Here is a 19,965-nt window from a genome sequence, read left to right on the forward strand (position 1 = left end):
CACGTATGAAGACCGTATAACGCCAAGCACTGGGACTAAGGGCCGCCCCAGGAGCAGCTCTGGTGTACCTTTTGGGGGAGCAGCAGGTTCCTTCTTGGGTACAGGAACAGGCTTTTTCTCTTCTGGCACAGGTTTCTTGGGAACTTCAGGAACTTTAAAGATACCATTGTTGAAACAATATTGAGACTTCTATTCTTCTCAGACATTTAAGATTACATTAAAGCATAAATCCTCAGTAAGAGTGTAAGAATTTAGGATGTAATTTAATACGTTCTATCTGTGTTGGAAATGTATGCCAAATACATCAATACCGTAGAGACATTAACATACGTATGTGAAGCAAAGACCCAATTAGCATGGTCTGGAGTCTAAACACGTCACTGATACTTGTATAATGCACTACCACACATTAACGAAATCGGCATGGACAGAATTAAGGACACTACAAATAGTTTACAAATGCTATTTTGTTAATACACAGAGCTCACAGAAAAAGATACAAGAAGACAGACACTAAGAAGTCTTTTTCAAAAATACTACTCTACCTTTGGCTGGTGGGGGTTCCACCTTTTTAGGAATGGGAACAGGGACCACTTCTTCTGGGGCTGGTTTCCGAGGTGGCTCAGGGACTTAAAAAAAAGTGCCATTTTTGAGACATTGTGCATTTTGACTATAAGGCACATGTTGTTACAAGACTTAGAATTAAAATAAAGAGTAGACATTTCCCTTTTACACCAATTGAATGAAAGAGAATTATATGTTGGAAACAAGGCTAAAGGGAAACGGACAAGGCTAATTGGAAAATGCGATTAGAAATTGTGCTAATTAGAAAATGTGATTGCTATTCACCTGAAACTGCAGGAGCCGCCACTTTCCTAGGAACAGGCAGGAGCACCTCTCTCTCAGAGGTGCTCCTGTCTGTTCTCAGACACCAGATTTGGAAACTTTTATAACGCAGCTGCGTTAAAACAACTGTATTAGGTTATCTTAAATGTTTAAAAAGTTGACTTGAGCGGAAGAGGGGGCGGAGCCCTAATTTGTAGCAGCTGCGGATTTCCGATTTCCAGGGTGGTGTAAATACGCCCGCTGTGACGTCATTGCCGCGGACTTGAGAAGAGGAGCGCAGCAGCACACCATTATCTAGTATTTCCGCCGCATAGATACAATAGACGGAAACAACCTCAGAAACGTAGGTAATAGTAAAATACAGTAAAATAGGAACTCATGAGTTTTCAGTATTTATTACCATATTGTTTTAATATAGGTTATTTAATTGTAAGTTTATATAATTTAACTTTTAATCATGGAGGTGTTAAACACTGGGCAGCAAAATTCCTGAAAATTTAACCATCTGCTCTGGTGAGCTGGTATGAGCTGGCTCCAGGACACGGTATTTCTATTTCCAAATAGTTGGTCACTAGATGGTAAATTCCCTGAAGCAGGGAACAGAGCCGCCGTTCATTTTCATTCCTCTCTCTGGTGCCCTCCTCACAGTCTTCCTATCCCCCGGTAATGTCCTTTGTACATAGTGACTAGAGGTCTGTTGACTGTGTGACCAAATCTATTATGCAATATTAACATATTCAGATGTTTCCTATGGAATTCTTAAAAGATTTTAAATTTAGGATGAATCACTAGTACCTTTAGGTGGAGGCTCAATCTTTTTGGAAACAGCAACTTGAATTTTCTCTTCGGTAACAGTTTTCTTTTGTACCTTGGGGACTTTAAAAAATGTAAATTATAATTACTGATATGCCATATTGTGGGTGGTAATTGTAATTTACAAAGAATATTGAAATACAAAATAAAACAGAGACAAATGTGAAATGAAAAGATGACAGAGAATTACAAGGAGAGAGATGCCTACACAATTACAAATTAGATAAGAAGAGGGATATAAATTCATCTAAAGTCCTTCCATTTGAGCCCCCAAATTCAAATTTGCCTTATACCTGTGACTGACACCTCTTCCTCTGTGTGAGAAGCAAAGAACTTTTCTTCTGAAATAACCATCTTCTCTGTATGCACAGCTGGTACTTTAAAGAGAGTATTTCACATTAGTATTTCTTTTTCTAGGACAAGACACCAGATCAAATACATAGATCGTACACTATATTTAAGTGTTTAGACACAGAATGAGTGCGTTAATATAACAGCTTGGCAACAAACTCAGTATTGATAGGAAGAAAAATCATGTTTTGATCTATAGGGACAAACAACCCACACAGCCTTTATAAAACATTACTGAATGGGAATCAAATAGACACTTCTTCACATGTAATGTGGTGCTTTTCCAAATCCTTTAGGGTCTATTTATATAAATGAGAGGATGAGGAATATTATGTGCAATGGAATGCATTACATAGTGAAGTCAGAAGATTACTCATTAAACAGAAAATCTTCCTTAAATAAAAAAGTTTGTAATTTTAAAGTAAAACTAGAAGCAAAGGTGGAGGATGTTATTATTTACTTAAATTATACGTATGTGCAACTCAACATAAAATATATATTACATAAGAATGTCTACTTTCGTGGTTTCAGATTTGTGAATTGTTTAGTAATATATGTACACATATCCATACACACAAATAAAAATGTTTAAAACTTGTAGCTGAAATACTAAGATGTGTACCTTTCACTTCAATAACTTCTTCCTGCACTGGAGTCCGGGAAGGTTTTTGTGGAACAATCTTCTTTGAAACTTCGGGTACTTAAAAAATATGTGCAAATATATTTGTATTGCAAGGAATATTGCTTTGCACAAAATTTAAGATAGTTTAGATGACTATATAAATAATTAACGTGAATAAATATAAATAAACAGATTATTTGTGTATATGGAGCTAGAAATGTTTTAAATGATAATACCTTTGGTGACTTGAACTTTTGCTTCCTCCACTCTTCGAGAAGTCTTTTCAATTTTTTCAACTACTGGCTTCTTTACAACTGCAAGCATTTTAAAGAAATTGCAGTACTTTTAGAATTTCTGTTAAAATACCCTCTCTCTCTCTCTCTCTCTCTCTCTATTTTTATCTCTCTCTCTCTCTCTATATGTATGTATATATATATGTATATATGCATATATATGTATACTTTTTTTTTAGAGGGAGACAAGTTTGGTGCTCTGAACTTTAAGTACACGTTTCTGGACATTAGGTATTTTGGTTATGCTTTATTTTATATTTACCTTAACCATCTTTTTATCATCGTTTTATTTTTGCATTAAATGAATTAGATGGATATTCTAAAAAAAATCATGATATAATAAAGCTTAGAGAAGAAGTCATACATATTGGATTGAACTGGTGATTTATACATCTTTTCCAAACAAGCCAGCATAATGATGTTGATGCTCTGATCTATTTAAATAATTCCAATTACATACCTTTAGGAGGTGGTGCTTCTTTCTTTTCAGGCACTTTTGCTGGAATTTTTCTCTCATGTGGTTCTTTAACAAAAACACAGGAAAAAGAAGTGATGCTTAAGGAGGTAAGTTCCAGATGGTTGTATTAATTGCAAATTAAATAAGTTAAGAATAATATACAATTGTGTAAAGTATTGTATTGGGGATCTTTATTGCTAACATGATTTCTCTGGCTGAACTTAGAAGCAGGATCAAGCAGAGATGCAATGAGGCAGTGAAAGTAAAACTTGAACTTCTGTATCAGAAAATAGCACTTGGAATTAGTCTTAGTAATAGGACTAAATGATTCAACTTACAACGTCAAAGCATGAAAGTTACTGTAAAAAAAATGATTCTTTTAAAGATTAAGTTTCCAGAGATTTCTAAACTTAAGAAATGGAAATGATCATTTTATGTATTTCATATCTATTGCAAGTCAGGTAAATAACATTGAAAATATAGTGAACTGAGCAAAAATGAGGAAAAGAGAAAAAAAAGTCACCCAATTTATACATACCTTCATAAACCTCCTTTTGAACTTGAACTGCTTCTCTTTCTTGGTAAGTCTCCTCCCACTCTTCCTCCCCTTCGTCATAACCTTCTTCCCTTTCATAGTATTCTTGCCCTGCTTCAAAATCTTCTTCCCATTCCTCATGAACTTCCTTTCTGGTTTCTACCTTGGTCTCTTCATAGTCTTCATCTGGTTCTTCGTAGTAAGGTTCTTCATATGGCTCCGTGTATGGTTCCACTTCCAGTTCGTCATATGGTTCTTCCAAAGATTCGATGAAAAGTTTTTTCTCCTCATAGACTGCTCGCTTTTTCTCATACACAGCTTCTTTTTCTTTCTGAACCTCTTTCTGTCTGGTTATGGTCATTATTTTTACTTCTTCAGCCTTGGAGGATACGTCAATAATTTCAGGAGCTAAAATAAAGAAATAAATAAATGGAAAGATTATATTAGTATATTAATTATATCCCCACAATTACTTCACTAAACGAAAGTCCAGGTAATCAAACAATATCAGTGTCTCAGATCTCAGTATTACGCTGATAATTTATGTTTTCTTTGTATTGGTTCCGTTTAAATTTTTGTTGTCTATGGAACGCAATATAGAGTATCAAGATGCACTCTACTCTTAATTTGAGGACTTTTCCAGAGTGAACAAAATGGCATTCACTGAATATTATCAAAAGGACACATCTTCCATTGTTCTATGCAGAGAACAATGAGAACTCCAGTTTGCAAACCCCCTAGTTTCCCATGGGATATTTTAATATTTGATCATTTAATTGAATTTATATTTAATGTTTCTGCAGTTAATCTCTATTTACATTTCCAATTGTTCTTTTGAGAACATTTCTAATTTTAAGCTACATTTTGATAGTCGAACATGACTCTTTAGTCAATTTAATAAAGATAATATTTAAAATTATGTAACCAAATCAATTAGTTACTTTTATATAAAAACTTTTCAAAAATCTTTAAGGCTAACATGATTTATACGATCCTTACATTTGTGTCAGCTACAACTGAAACCATAAGGGATGACCCCTCCCTTTCTAGCCCTCACCACTTCTTCCCCTGTGTCCCTTGTGCTGTGGCTGCATAAACATCTCCCTGGGTTTCCTTTCCTGGGATTGGAACAATGTGAAGTAGCCATCATTTCTAGTGCTAATCTTAATATAGCAGAAAAGACTCTACAACTTTACAATAAGATAAAAGCCTAATATTTAAAAATAAGAATACACAGCAGAGATGCAAATCTCAGGAATAAATAGAATACAAATATTTAATAATTTCTTTTCATTTACCTTTGGCTGGAATTAAGGCAGTGGGAGGCGGGGGCTTCTTGGCAACCTCTGGGACTTTAAAAACATAAAATACATGTTTATTTTTAGATTTGCATTCTTTAATGTTTACTACTCCCGTGCACCCGTTAGTCAGTTGTATGATCTGTGACTACTACTAATATACCAAATGCTTTTATGATTTCCAAATTTAGCTCCCCAGAAATGCTATGCAACGCCATGTTAATGAAAATGTACAGAAAGGCTGAAGTTTGATTCTGGTTTAGGTTGATTTAAAATAATTTAAAGTAACATGACGAGAAGATTCAATATGTCTAGTGCTAAAAAATAATGCATGTTTAATTTTTTGAATGATTAACTGTAAAGTTCAGGAAATATCCCTGCTCTTTTAGCTTCCTCTTATTCTAGAACATTTCACAAATGACCACTCAGAAGAAAGTCTCAGTGATTGGTGTCTCGTGCTCTTGGGTGCTCCTTCTTGGAGGAGATTCTGTACTCTAATCTTAGTCAAACGGGTAGAAACTATTTGTTTAAATGTAGTTATCCAATCTTCTTCCTAAACGCTTCCAGGATATAGTGAAAATTAAAGTAATTGAATTGACTCTCCTTCAAAATTATTTTTTCTGCAAGTATCAACATTTAGCTCAAGTGAACCAGGAAGGATTCTGAGTCGGGCTGGAGCAGCCACTTGACATTGGCATCAGCCTTTGACCTTCTGCTGTGGTGACTTGATCAAGACCAGCTGTTGGACTAGAGGGCAGTGGCTTCTGGAAATTACCATCCAGAGATAACATGAACCCTCTGGGTTGACATTGCATGCCATGGGCAGACAATGGCACAGGAGGTCCGGGGAGAAAAAAAGAAAATTGAGAAAGAGAGAATGAGGACTGAGTCAAAGAAAAGGCTGAGAGTGAGTGAAAGGAGAGGTACCATCAAACTCTCACCTTCCTCCAACCTCCTCTATTTGAGATTTAAAATTTTTAACTAAGAGAACACCAGTACGTCTAAATTTTGATTAATTAATTATAATACCTTTAGGCGGCGGTGCCTCTTCTTTGGGCTTTGCGACTTTCTTGGCTTTTTTGGTCACTAAAAAATAAGATGTCAGATGTCAATAACTAAACTATTTTCACGAAACTAGGAGGTTTATTGAAGTATTTTATTTTTTCATATGTTTTGATAGTAACAAGAGATTCTGCACATTATTGCAAGATACTTGTTTCAGAAAGATCTTGGACTAGAATGCAGAAAAGTTTTTTTTGAGGGAGATAGAATGTGTGGGGAATCTTACATCCTCACTGATTTTATGCCCGCTTAGAGTTAAAGTTTTCAGAAGATCCTGAGTGAATCTAAGTGATATCATCGATAGAGAAGGTACACATTTCCATTTTTGTTTCACGTAGGTAAGAACACTTTAAATTTGTCAGGAAGAAGACTAACAAGTGAATTAGTGTCCTATCTATAATATATTGTGGAATTTTTCTTTTGGTGCTGATGTTATACCTTGATCACTGCCGCCGATCACAACTTGATTATGGCTCCTAGTATTCATGACTAAATAACACTGTTGTTAATTTTTAAAATATGATTTAATTTCTTGAGTTTCCCCTGTGGGTACTCAAACTTAGCCATGTTGACACTAACCCTCAAAGAATAAATCACTTATTAATTCATTAAGATAAATTATTATTCCTGACAACAAATATAAGTGGAAATCTAATTAATGATCTTTGAGTCTTGTTTCTCTCTGCCAAAAGAAGTAGATGAAATATATTTAACTATGTTCATACAGATTATAAAAATGCTTTTCTTTGTTATTGAGTGGTATTAGTCACAAAATTGGAAGTTATGTTTTTTTTTTTTTAACTGAATTTCCCCTGAGGCTGGCTGAAAACTAGCTCAAGTTTTTGACACCAGCTGTAGTGGATATTAGGGGATGAGCCCGTCAAACCCTGGAAGCCAGTACAATAGTGGCTGTGGAAAAATGTGACTTTGGCATGCAGAATTTTTTCTGATGATGCCAGGAGAATTCTGAAAGCAATTCTGAACTCCCCAGAACTCCAGAAAGTCCCAGGCAGTCTGTTGACTGATTTAGTTGAGCAGTTTTGGGGCACAAATAGTACAATTTATCTATTGAAATATTTGAGAGGGGCAATTCCCTGGTACACTCAAGAGCTCCTTATTGGTGAGTGAATTCCTTTGCTTTAAAAAAATCAAATATATAAATACTCTAAATCGTATTTTTTGTAACAAAATAGTGAATTTTAAAGAGAAGTTGACATTGTAATTGGGAAGAAAACCAAACTGTATTTTGTAACTTGACCATAAACTAGTATGTTTTATTTCCATAAGCTTCACTAGAAATTGATTCCATTATTTTATTGTTATGTGTGTAGTTAGGAAAATAGGAAACGTGAAATCAGTTTGCCATTAATGTTTAAGTGATTCCATTAAACTAACATATTTTAATAGTAAGCATCGCATTTGGTTTGTCTGATGATTTTCAGAATTTTAGGCACATGTCTTACACATTTAGTTAGTTAATACTTAGAGCAAATAATTTATATTTTGATAGACAATTCAACCTAGTGACCACTAGAGGGCCAATGTGTTGCATTAAATAACATTTTCCAGGCCTGCAATAGTTAAATTTGGTATTTTGACATTTAGGTAGATAACATGTAATACCTTCAACACGTTTTGCTGGTGGTTTCTTTTCTTCAGGTGCTGGTAGTAACAGAGGGATAGGAGGAATAGCCGTAGGAGGGATTTCTGAAGAAAATAAATGGCATCATCAGTAAAACAGTTTGGTTCCCTATTTTGTGTGGAGTATAAGGAAAAGTCTCAACACATTTCTTTCAGTACTTCAAAGATGTTATAGTATGAATTCATCAACCAGAACAAATAAAAGTAGCATATATTGATAATTGTAACTACTCTTTTGCTTTGAGTTTTAATTACACAGCAAAGACTATGACATGGCAGGATCTGTTGCTCTATGCTCTGGTTTGGCATTGCTGATTTCCTAGTGGTGGAATGTTGCTGCTTCTAGCCAAGGCATCGCGATGCTGGGTCTTACCATCTGGTGGCACTGCTCTGATAGGCATGGTTGGGATTGGAACTCTGGAGTCAGGAATATCTGAAAAGGGACATTTAATGATAAGCAGAGGGAGACTGAAAACATAGATATTTACTAGACAACTAAGATGTGTTTGATGGTCAGGCATTTCCAACAGCAGCATCTAACATGTAGACACAAAGATATTAGGATTCTTTTGAATGCAACCACATATGCAAGTTTATTCCCTGGGAAAGTTTGTTTTTTTCTATGGCCACACCATTTGGCGTGATCCTAGATATCAGTTGAACGTAACCTTATTCTCTCTAATTTCCCAAATTGTACTATTTTCCTGATAATAATTTTACTGAATAATATTTTATTGAAAAAAATAATATTTTTAGTTTGGCAATAATAATTTTAGTTTGGCTTCCATCATTTACAAAATCACATTGAATGTACTGTAAGCAAGGATTTTTTTTTTTTAACTTACCAGGAGGCTTCATCTCAAGTTTGATTTCTGAAAAAGAGAAAAAAAATTACATTTTGGTATTTAGGATTACATTAATTGTATTTAAAATTACATTTTGTATTTGCGTTTTGTCTGTGCAAGCTACTTTGCTTCGAAGATTGCAATCTGATTTTCCTGTGGTGTTTTCTGACCTTTGGTTGTTAAGTACAGCTCTGCCGTGCTTCTCGCTTCACCTCTTGGCTCCAGGCGAGCAATTACTGAATAGACACCTAAGGAAGAGAATCATCAAAGTTTTGCTTTCTGATGTCTTTGTAAATAACACTCTTTGTTTAAATATAGTATGTATTTACTCATACGTGTCTTTCCTAACAAAGTATTCTATATAGAATTACAGAATATGAATGTAAAGTAGGGTAGAAATATATAAAACAGATAAGGTTTAAATCATATATTCACAGGGACACTGTCAATTAAATTACCTTCATCATCTGGGGTCACATTGTGGATGGTCATATAATGGCAGCGACCATCATTTCTAAAGTTGTATTTCTGGCTCTCGGTCAGTTCTGTTGGTCCTTTGTACCATGTTACAATGGCGTCGTCGAAGGACACTTCACACTCAAAGGTGGCAGATTGATGCTCACTCACCACAATGTTCTGTATGCGTTTCGTAAACTGAATTGGTTCGGCTGTTTAAGCACAAAGAAAGTTCAAAGTTAGATTGTATAGGGAGGCATTTCTTTCACTGTGCTTTCCCCCCAGATATTTAAAGTCTCCATCTTTTTATCCAATTGGAAAATAGCCAAAAGGGCTAAAAATATAAAACAAGAAGAAAATGCTTTTCTTCGCATCAGTAACCAAAAATTTTCTCAATACTTAAGTGTATTCCTGCAGGATCAATGTAGGAAATTGTAAAGAAATCCCTGAGAGTCCTTAAATACTTACATGAAGGCAATGGGCAAGGGTGCTTGTAACCCAAAAGCCAAATTAAACTTTAAAAATGTTAGTGAAATGAGGGGGTTCAAAGTAAAGGGAACATAAACTTAATTTTACTCTATAATCTATTCCCCTTTGAAATTCTTTCTTTCCTCAGTAAAATAATTTTGCGACTCAGGATCTAGAATTGTATGTTATCTAATGTGTATAACTTTCCCCATGAAATAATTTCAAACTCAATAGGAAATCTACACTTGTAGATTTCAAAGGGTTCATTTTTCAGAGTTCTGAAATCTGCTTGTGAGCACATGAGGGCATGCACGAGTCAATCCACTGGGAATGGCAGGGGGTTTAGTAGGAGAACTGGCTGAAGTGGTGGGTCCTTCTGCAAAATTTTACCTGGAAGTCTAGCATTCAATATATAACAGCATCATGAACATCTGAGACATCATGTGTACTCTGGAGACCTTTTTATTTTGAAAGATCATATTAAAAATATGTAATTATTTAAAAAATGATAAGCACTTTCAACTGGATCCTTTAATTTGAAAACCATTTAAAATTTTAATTTTAAATTTAAATTTAAATTGAACTTTAAAATACCAGTCATTGATATCCATTGTAAAGCAAGTCAGAGAAACTGAAGTGCTTATGTAAATAAGAAGCCATATAGTTGTTTTTCAACAACTATAAATGGGCACCAACAACTGGAAGTAGATGCTATCATTATAGCCAAAATGTTGCTCAATACAGTCCAAGGGTGTCTTCAGACAGTGCACACGATCAAAGAATTAGGAAATAAATATTGTTGCTCTTAAATCCTGAGATTTCACTTTATTTCAGATTCTGAGGGCTGGAGTAGGATCCTCATATGAAATAATTATTCTTGATAAATAGCTGCTAATCACACATCACATATGTTGTTAATTTTATTTATGACATTTCATACAAATAGAGTTCAAATTAATTCCTGTAAACAAAATATCAACTCCTAGCCAAGATCCTCTAGATATATAGCCATGAAATCTGGTCCTTTCTAAGGGTTTCTTTCCAGGAGTGAGAATCATAGAGGTGAGAATTATGAAATTTAGGCTTTCAACAGAAATAACTGTTAGAAAGTCATGTCTTAGTTTAGATTGAAATCTGCTTCTGGTCAAAAAGGACTATGCAAAAGACTCAGCACTTATGTGAATATTTCCTTTTTGATTCTGTGTGAATTCTGAGATATGAGTGAATGTAATGAGTACATGTGTTGGGAACTTAGAACACAGGAACACTTCGGGATATGCTTGAGGGCAGGGTTGCAGAGTTGCAGGGGTCCTGCACGACATATTGCTGCAATAACTCCATCCACAGTCTTTCACTCACCTTCAATGCTGAGCTCTGCTGATGTTTCAAGGTCTTCGTATTTGCAGGTGTACTGTCCCTGGTCTTCTGCTCGAACATCTGCAATGGTCAGCTTATGGACTTTGTGTTCCACTTCTGTTTTGTATCTACCTTGGGGTTTAAGGATTCTGCCATTTCTGAACCATTCAGATTTTACATTTGGCACAGAAAATTGGCATGTCATGGTGCAAGTCTGGCCTTCTTTCAAAGTAACATCTTGAAGATGCCGTTCCCAAGCAGGCTCTGTTCATATGACACAATACACATTTTGTTCAATATCACATGCAAAGTGCTCAACAGTCAATTCACCTCAAAAGATTTTTTTAATAAAACTCTTTTTACTTACCAATTACAGTGAGTTTAGCACTAGCGATGTGTGGACCACACACCAATCTATAATTGCCCTGATCTTTAAGCTGACAGTTTCTGACTCTGAGTGTATGTCGATCACCATCGATGCTTATTTCAAATTTATCACTGGGTTCCAGTTTTTCAGTCCCTTTGTACCATGAGAGTTTGATTTCTGGATAATTAATCTTAATATCAATTTCAAACACAGCATCATTATCTTTCAAAACTGTCTGATTTTCAATATCCTTGATCAGAGTGACAGGCTAGAAGAATAGAGAATTAAAACACATTAGTCACTCCTTCTCTTATAATTCCCAATAATTTATTCATTTTATTATCAGCCTAAATCATTTTACCTCTGTCTGTGACAGCCTTTGCTGAATAAATGATACAAGTTCTTCAAATTCCTTTTCTTCCTTCTCTGACTTCTCTATTTCCTCAATTTCCTGAGGAGAAAAATAGTGTAAGTTTTACATATCAAATAAAATTTGAATTAGAGGATTATATTCAGCTTCCGTTCTTGATACTGCTTAGGTTATATCAAATGATCTCATGCAACTAGAGGGTTCTGGAAATTCAAGGGGCATATGTTAGATGTTTCAAATGTGAATTTTTAAAGATGATGTTATCTACAAAAGATCATACCAATCTATGTGTCTCTTCTTGTTGACTTTGCTTTAGCAGTTCAAATGCTTGAAGAAGACCCCGGAAGTCAGTGATTCCATACATACGGGCATATTTTTCATATTCTTTAGGATCAACATTTTTGAGAAGTTCCATGATATCAATTTCCTCTTCTTCTCCAGCTCCTTTCTTTAAGACTGGAGTCCTAAATGAAATAAGGAATAAATGTAAATCATCTGTCTTCTACTTATTTTGAATTGTCATCATTCAAAGATTATAAATGTCATTGAGTTTTTTTCTCATAAAGGAGTAGCTCTGTGTCCTTTATTCAAGAAATATTAATTTTACCATGATAACTGTGAGACAATAAAAAAAATGTGGGTTTGGAAATAAAGTGGATTGAGATTGGACCATTGTTACAAAGATCAAAGAGTTTAAGGAAAGAATAACAGGAACATTTTTGTAAATTGTACAACCAAAGAGTCCAATGAAAGAACCATAAGGAAAAATAATGACAGCAATGGAAAGCATTAATAAAGGATAAATATCATATGTCATGGGAAAGATGTGTGGAAATTAAATGTTGATGAATTTAATAATTAATCCAGTAATTATGTTGACACATAAATTGTGTTGAAATTACTGGTAATTATGGAAAATGTTTAAAATAATTGATCTAGAAAATGATTCTGAGCATGAGAAATCATACAGAGAAGCAAACATTTCATGCTTAGACACAGGTTTCTTTATGGGCCATTTCTTTTGTCTAAAATTTCAATAAAAATTCACCTCATGCTCAAACTTTCTCATGATTATTCAGAAATTGATCTTAATGAACCACTAACTTCCACTAAAATATTGTGTATTTTCTTATCTGTTTCTGTTTAAATGTCTGTGTGCTTATGTTCTTTCATAATCTGAATCTTGGAGGGTCCACACCTCTTGAGATATGTCTTTTGTGAATGAAAAATTCTATGTGTGGTTTTTTATTGAACTTACTTTTTCAGCATTGCCCTAAGATCTCCTTCAATTTTCTCTTGTTTCTTCCTTTCATCCACCTGTAGGTTAACATTACTTTCAATTTCACCATGTTTATTAAATGCGACGCATCGGTATAGTCCAGAGTCGGTTTTCGTGGTGTCTCTAATCTCCAGCTTTGCTTCATCGCCTTTCTGGTGGATAAAAATGCGACCTCCTTGGTTCAGTTGTCTCCATTTCCCTTTTGTCCATTTAACATTTGGGATTGGATCACCTCCAACTTTGGCAATGAATGTTGCAGTGGTTTCTAAGGAATAATGAAAACAAATGAATAAATACCCATTTTCCAAAATCGATTCTTCCAAAGTTAAATCAGTAGTAAAACGTACAAGATAGGCCAAGATGCACTTTTCATGAAGTACTTACTTTCTACGACTCTGATACTCTGAGGTTCTGATACGAAGAAGAGTTTCCCGTCCACTGCTGCTTTCTTAGCGGCTGGGACTGCAGCTGGTTTGTCTAAAAAATACATTTACAGGTTTTGTTATCCCCATCACCTTAAAATTGTAATAAATAATTCCCTTTGGAAAATAAGTTTTAGGAGTTTGGCAGTGTCGAAAATATTGTGCACTCTAGGCCTCGCTGTGTATGAGAGTGGATTACAGAAGACAAGGCAGGTTCATAGACATTTATAACCAGTTGCAGCTATCCCATCAGGTTGAACTACAATCGTATTCATATCAAGTCTTATATCTAGACTTGGCTTTATTCTATCAGGCTACCTCATGTCACATTATTATAGCATCATTTTTGGAACTTCACTGACTTACCCCCTCTTGGATACGATGAAAAGAGGTTCAAGAAATATGATGGTGAACTTGGAGTAATTTCAGACAATTTGTATTGATACTATTTCCATTAAATTATCTAATACTTCAGTTATAATGAGGAGGCTATAAATTGCAAATCAGCAATAAGTGATGTTTCTAAAAACCTAATTCCATTAGTATCTAAATTGTAACAAGAAAATAAATGTGAGCAGTTGTAGGCTTAATCTGAACAATATTTTTGAAGTGTCTGTACCTTTAACGGTCACTTTTGATTTGGAAGTGTCACTTCCAGCCACATTTGAAGCTTTGCACACATAATCTCCCGAATCTGCTTTAGTCACGTCCTTGAGTTCCAGCACAGCGGTTCCACTAGCAAAGCTGAAGCTGCATCTGTCTGAGGGTTTTATTTCCCTGCCAGCCTTCAACCACTGGATCCTGATCGGCTCTGAACCCCGGACGTGGCAGCTGAGCTGCACGAATTCACCTTCGCTCACTGTTACTGGAGTAAGGTGCTGATCAAACACAGGTGGCTTCTGAGGTTCTGGAATTAAAAAGGCATTTTTATACATAAACTGAAAAGGAACAGAAGGCAAAAAAGTATTAAATTCCAGAAAAGCAACGAATTTTGCCTCTGACGGGTAACACTGGTTGCTATAGTAGAACTGAACCATGAGCCGGGTTGGTTCCTCTCTGAAGGCACTAATTACGTTTGTTGGATTTTACAAAAAGAGAAAGGTTTAAAAACAAGCAAAGAACAGATGCCATGCTGCCCATAAGTCACCCGAGCATCTGTGTCCTGATTAAGCACTGCAAACATTGCCCTGGCAGTTACCATCAACTTCTGTGCCATGTAGCATGCTACTGATTCTCTCAAAGCTGCATACAGCTGCATTTCCGCTGAACCCTAAAAACTAGGAGCTTATTGGGGAATTCTGCTCATCCAGAGTTGCAATTCTTGCTACCATCTGGGAAAGAAAGCCACCATTCGAGTAATCCATGAGCCCACATCTTAATATGTGATTTTCTCTGATGTTCATCTTTAGCTATTAAATGAAGCTCCAGTAGCATTTAAAAATCCAATCTTTGCCCAACGGAATTAGGAATTGAAGCTCAGTATTCAACTGGAAACCAGTGAAGAAGACACAAGTAACATCCTAGAAGGGCCAATTGCAACACAGTGCTATGTAATGATTTCATTCAATGGTTCTGAGACCTATATATAAGAAAAATAAGGCAATATTCAAGATTTAAAGATTAAAACTTCTGATATCTACTCTCCTTTTAAACTCTATAGATAAATAGCCTCAGAATTGTATAGAAAGTATTTATCTACTCAATGGCAAAACCATCAGGAATGTAAATCATGAATATAAGCCACTGCCAAGCGCACATTTTTCATTTTACTAAACATGTTTTAAAACTGAACACACTTAAATCCTATAAAATGAGTGATGAAATTTGAAATTTAAGACAACTCAATGATATTAGCCTATTAGTGATATTAATCTATTAATGATATTAACCCAATATCTGTGCACCCTGAAATAGCCAAGAATGTCATCAGAGTTGGTAATCAGGTTCCAAGCCGCTCTGGGAGGTTAGTTTGTAAAGTTATTTTGATGAATGTGCATTGTAACCACCTGGATGAAGTCCTTGCAGTCAGAGGGTCAGATAGAGAAGAGCTCCTTAAACAATACAGTCTATTGCTTTGCCTCAAGCCATGACTGTGTATTTAAACACATCTTCTATAATGATATACAACGTCTTCCCACTCATCATTTTTTCTTTTTGTGCAAATTTTACTCTTTTGTCTAGGATGAATATTCATTTACAGGCTAAAATCTTTGGGCAATATATGCCAAACAAAATTCCTTTAGAAATGTCCTTCGAAAACAGAATGTTTCCGAATGTCATATAACTTAGAATAGGCAAAGCTAATGCAATATTCAATGATGAAAATTTAAGAATTTTTCAAAGTAAATGTGCTTCATAAAAATTTATATGTCACTTATGCATGAATTTCAAAGTAGACTTAGACTTCTAACTGCCTGAGAGAATTTTAGGATATGAGTTACAAGCTAAGATTTTAGTCTATTTTATGACACCTACTTCGCTGGGCCATGTAATTAAATTACAAATAATATGTATTTTAAGTAAACATGTATGGAATTATGGCAAGCCAATTAAATAATGTATATTTATATCTGTTATAACTTGGTCAACAGAGTTGAAGGAGAAATGCGTGTGTCAGAAGAAATGCACATGGCTATCTAATAAGAATGAAAACACAACAGGCTGGCGGGGGGGGGGGGGGGTGAAGATAACTAACCTTTGATAACAATTGAAGATGTACACAGAGCAGAGCCTGCATCATTCCACACTTTGCACGTGTACAAACCAGCATCGCCCATGCCCGCCCTCTTGACTTGCAGCAGGAGTGTGTTGTTCTTGAATGTGATTTCACAGTTAGAAGTTGGATGTATCTCTACATTATTCTTGTACCAAGCAACAGTTATAGGCTGGGAACCCGCAACGCGGCCCTCAAGTCTGAAAGAATTCCCTTCTGTTTCTTCCACTGTCTCTGAGAGTTTTTTAGTGAAACTTGGTGGGATGAGCCGCTCTGTAAGAAATTGCAAGGATATATGAAGTGGAATCCAGAAGCAGGTCAGTAACATGAGGATTTTCAAGAAAAAGAAGTCGTATCTTTCATTAAAAGTCAATGCTGACCAACTAAATACAGCACATCAGTGTATGTCCTTAAACATTTCAGCCTCTTCCACAAGCTTGCTCTAAATGATTCTCTGATTTATGGGATGGATGATAAGAATAACTTGCAGCCATTTACAAAACCAGATAGTCACAAAAAAAAGTGAGGGGGATGGGTTTAGGGTTATGTAGGGTATATAAAATTTTAGAAAAATACACATTTAAAAAGATCACTTATTCTATAGAGAAACTTATTTCCTTTTAAACATTTTTATGTCATTTGTTTAAAAATGTCCTGAATTTCATTTGTCCTAATAAAACTGCCCCCTTAGGATAGAATATAAAATCATTACATCTTGTCGGACTCTGTGTGAAATAAACGATACCTTTTATGTTGAGTTGAGCTGTGCAGGAGTCCTTTCCCACTTCGTTCACAGCGTAGCAGGTATATTGTCCAGAGTCTCCCTTGTCTACTTTCAGGATTGTCAGATGGGCGCTGTTTTCCAGAAAACTAATCTGGTAGTTTCCACCACTTCGTATCTCTCTGTTGTCTTTGGCCCAGCCGACCTTTATTGGTTGTGTCCCAGTAACGTGGCACTCAAAGTCTGCACTTTCTCCCACCACAGCATCCACAGGGGCAACGGGGATGTCAAAGAAGGGCGGGTTCTTCCCCTCTAAGAGGAGAGCAGAAAGACAAGGTTTCAGGCTCTATATCTGGATCATCCCAGTTTACAGAAATTGTGATGTTTTCTCCCTTATTTTGTATTTGATTATACAAATTTTAATTACAGAAACAGAAAGAAGTTTAAGAATCCACAAACCTGTGAGAATGAGTCTGGCACTAGAAGAAGCAGACCCTATTGGATTTGTGGCTGTGCAAGAATACTGGCCTGCAAGGCTCCGATCTGTTTTAAAAATATTGAGAGTGGCTACATTATCTAAAAACGATGTTTGTACGTTTGGGCCGTCTTTCAACGGTTTGCCGTCTTTATACCAAGACACTGAGATAGGTTCTGATCCATTTATGGCACATTCAAAAACAACTGGCAGTCCAACAGTTTCTTGAACATCTCTCAATTGTCGAGAAAATGATGGTGGAAGTTTTTGCTCTGTAGGAATAGAATTAAAGGATGAATACTACTGGACATTTTTAATTTACTGAATATTCTTCTTACAATTATTGTTATAGAGATAATGGTATTTCTATAAAAATATTAGGAGGTATTAACATCTCTTGAATTAACTTAGACACAAAGAAAAACAAGTAAACTTTTGGAGCAACAGTTTCACTCTGAGGCCACCCTAAGGCACAGTTGGTGCAAAAATATGTAAGCCAACAGAGAAATTGATTGGCTTAAGGTACATCTCTGCGCATGCAGCAGATTCTCTAGCAATCTGATTGAGACATTCATGGAGTGGAATTTTAAAAATATGGCCACTCATGAAAGATTTAATCATAGGGACAAATGATTACATGATCTTTCTAACTGAAAATTTAGTTATCTTATTTCTCTCTGTAAAGACCAGAAAAAGTAAGCCATTAATTACAGATGGAATTACTTAAGCAGAAAATTTTGGATTTGGGAAGATTTTCCTTAAAGGAAGCCCCTTGCCAGATATTTTAAATCTTGTTCAAAAGACACATAAATTCATTCACTTTTAAAATATTGCAATCACCTTGAACAGTCAGGAAAGTGGATGACGACACTTCTCCCACACTGTTTTCAGCTCTGCAGATATATTCTCCACTGTCATTAACATCAACCTGGTTGAAAACCAGGGTAGCAACATTGTTCTTAAAATGCATTTTGTAGGTGGCAGTGGGTCTCAATTTTGTATCTCCTTTATACCAGGATACCCCAATTTCAGGGGTCCCAGCAAGTTGGCATTGTAAAGAGGCAGAATCTCCAACGGTCACCTTAACAGGCTCCAACTGCTTGACAAAATATGGTGGTTCTGCAGGCAAGAGAGAAATGAGTCATGAAGGAGACATGCCAGAATGATTATTTGGATATAAAGATATGAATGTGCAATCATAACAAACCTAGTATCAGGATTTGTGCTGAACAGGAATCTTTTCCGGAAGCATTTTCGATGTAGCAGTTGTATTGTCCTGCGTCCTCTACTGTGCTGCTTGGAATTTCCAGGATCGCAGATTTTTCAGTTGTGGTTATATGACACCTCTGAGAAGGAGCGATATTTATGCCATTTTTCTTCCATGTAACTGAAATGGGAGGAGTTCCAGTGTAGGTGCCCTCTAGGATCAGGTGTTTTCCTTTCTCTATGCTGTAATCATTGAGCCTCTTCACAAATTTGGCTGGGGCTATAGTAAAATTGAAAATATGAAATCAAACACATATACACACAGATATAGACATATATATTACTTCATGTATGTTCACTGTAAAAATGTGGAATAGGAGTCAAACCAACCTTTTACATGGAGATGTGTTGTACAAGAAGCCTTGCCAGCTTCGTTACTGACTATGCATGTGTATTCTCCGCTTTGCATTGTATCTACATCAAACAACTCCAGTTCAGCAACTGAATCCTCCAAAGACACATTACATCTGTCCCCTGGTACAAGTTCACTGCTACCCTTGAACCAGCTGACCATGAAGGGAGGTGTTCCTTTTATGATGCTCGTGAAAGTTACATTGGTTCCAGTTAAAACATCCATGGAATCAGGTTTCTGAACAAAAGATGGCGGTTCTACACAAAAAAGCACATACCAGAAAAAAATTTAATAATTTTGAGTTTTGATAAAAATGTTTAATAAATTATGAAATGGAGTTCTACTTCACTGTATTTTTAACTGACCTCTCACAGTCAAAGGAGCACTGCATTCATCAGAACCAGCCATGTTAGTAGCTACACATGTGTAGTCGCCAGCATCTGATTCTTCCAGCAAGTTCACAGTTAAAGCACAAGTGTTATCTGTCAGGGTGGTCTGGTACTTCCTTCCACTGCTGATCTCATTTCCTTCATGGAACCAGGAGACAGAGATTGGAGGTGATCCATAGACTTTGCACTCCATTACAACCGAGGAACCAGACAGACCATTTGTCTCTTTCAATTTTCTTGTGAATGAAGGAGCAACAATTCGGTCTGAATGTGATAAAAAATCAAACAAACGAGGGACATCCATTATAAAATGATTTGAAAAGAGAATTATTGTCTTTTTGATGGACTATCTGTAGATCCATTTGGCCCTTTTGCGAGAGTACCCAAGAATTCCCTATGGGTTCACACAATCCAAAGCCTTGAGAATCAAGGGACAAGATGTGCTAGTTCACTTGTTAGAGATTTTGATCTCTCTCTGCTGTGAATGATTATATGGTGAATTATTTCAGCATAAGTGATAGTCGAGGACCACATTATCCTTTCCAGGGACTAGACTTCACTCCTCCCA

The 19,965-nt window shown here is 35.8% G+C and overlaps 1 protein-coding gene across 1 annotated transcript in view; it reads right to left on the minus strand.

The window, feature by feature from the left end:
• TTN (titin) overlaps positions 1–19,965 on the minus strand; it is a 265,933-nt gene that overhangs the window by 152,078 nt on the left and 93,890 nt on the right. The window contains 29 exon segments of the mRNA XM_046658450.1: positions 69–152; positions 546–629; positions 1,642–1,722; positions 1,953–2,036; positions 2,633–2,710; positions 2,869–2,946; positions 3,386–3,448; positions 3,921–4,325; positions 5,216–5,269; positions 6,245–6,301; positions 7,901–7,984; positions 8,292–8,351; positions 8,764–8,790; positions 8,934–9,011; positions 9,222–9,431; positions 11,047–11,307; positions 11,411–11,678; positions 11,772–11,861; positions 12,061–12,244; positions 13,039–13,324; positions 13,444–13,536; positions 14,101–14,388; positions 16,177–16,467; positions 16,940–17,227; positions 17,375–17,662; positions 18,231–18,509; positions 18,598–18,876; positions 18,987–19,265; positions 19,374–19,661. Of these exon segments, the coding sequence (XP_046514406.1) occupies positions 69–152; positions 546–629; positions 1,642–1,722; positions 1,953–2,036; positions 2,633–2,710; positions 2,869–2,946; positions 3,386–3,448; positions 3,921–4,325; positions 5,216–5,269; positions 6,245–6,301; positions 7,901–7,984; positions 8,292–8,351; positions 8,764–8,790; positions 8,934–9,011; positions 9,222–9,431; positions 11,047–11,307; positions 11,411–11,678; positions 11,772–11,861; positions 12,061–12,244; positions 13,039–13,324; positions 13,444–13,536; positions 14,101–14,388; positions 16,177–16,467; positions 16,940–17,227; positions 17,375–17,662; positions 18,231–18,509; positions 18,598–18,876; positions 18,987–19,265; positions 19,374–19,661 (4,989 nt within the window).

The sequence above is a fragment of the Equus quagga genome, chromosome 4, assembly GCF_021613505.1.
Source record: "Equus quagga isolate Etosha38 chromosome 4, UCLA_HA_Equagga_1.0, whole genome shotgun sequence".
Classification (NCBI taxonomy): Eukaryota; Metazoa; Chordata; class Mammalia; order Perissodactyla; family Equidae; genus Equus; species Equus quagga.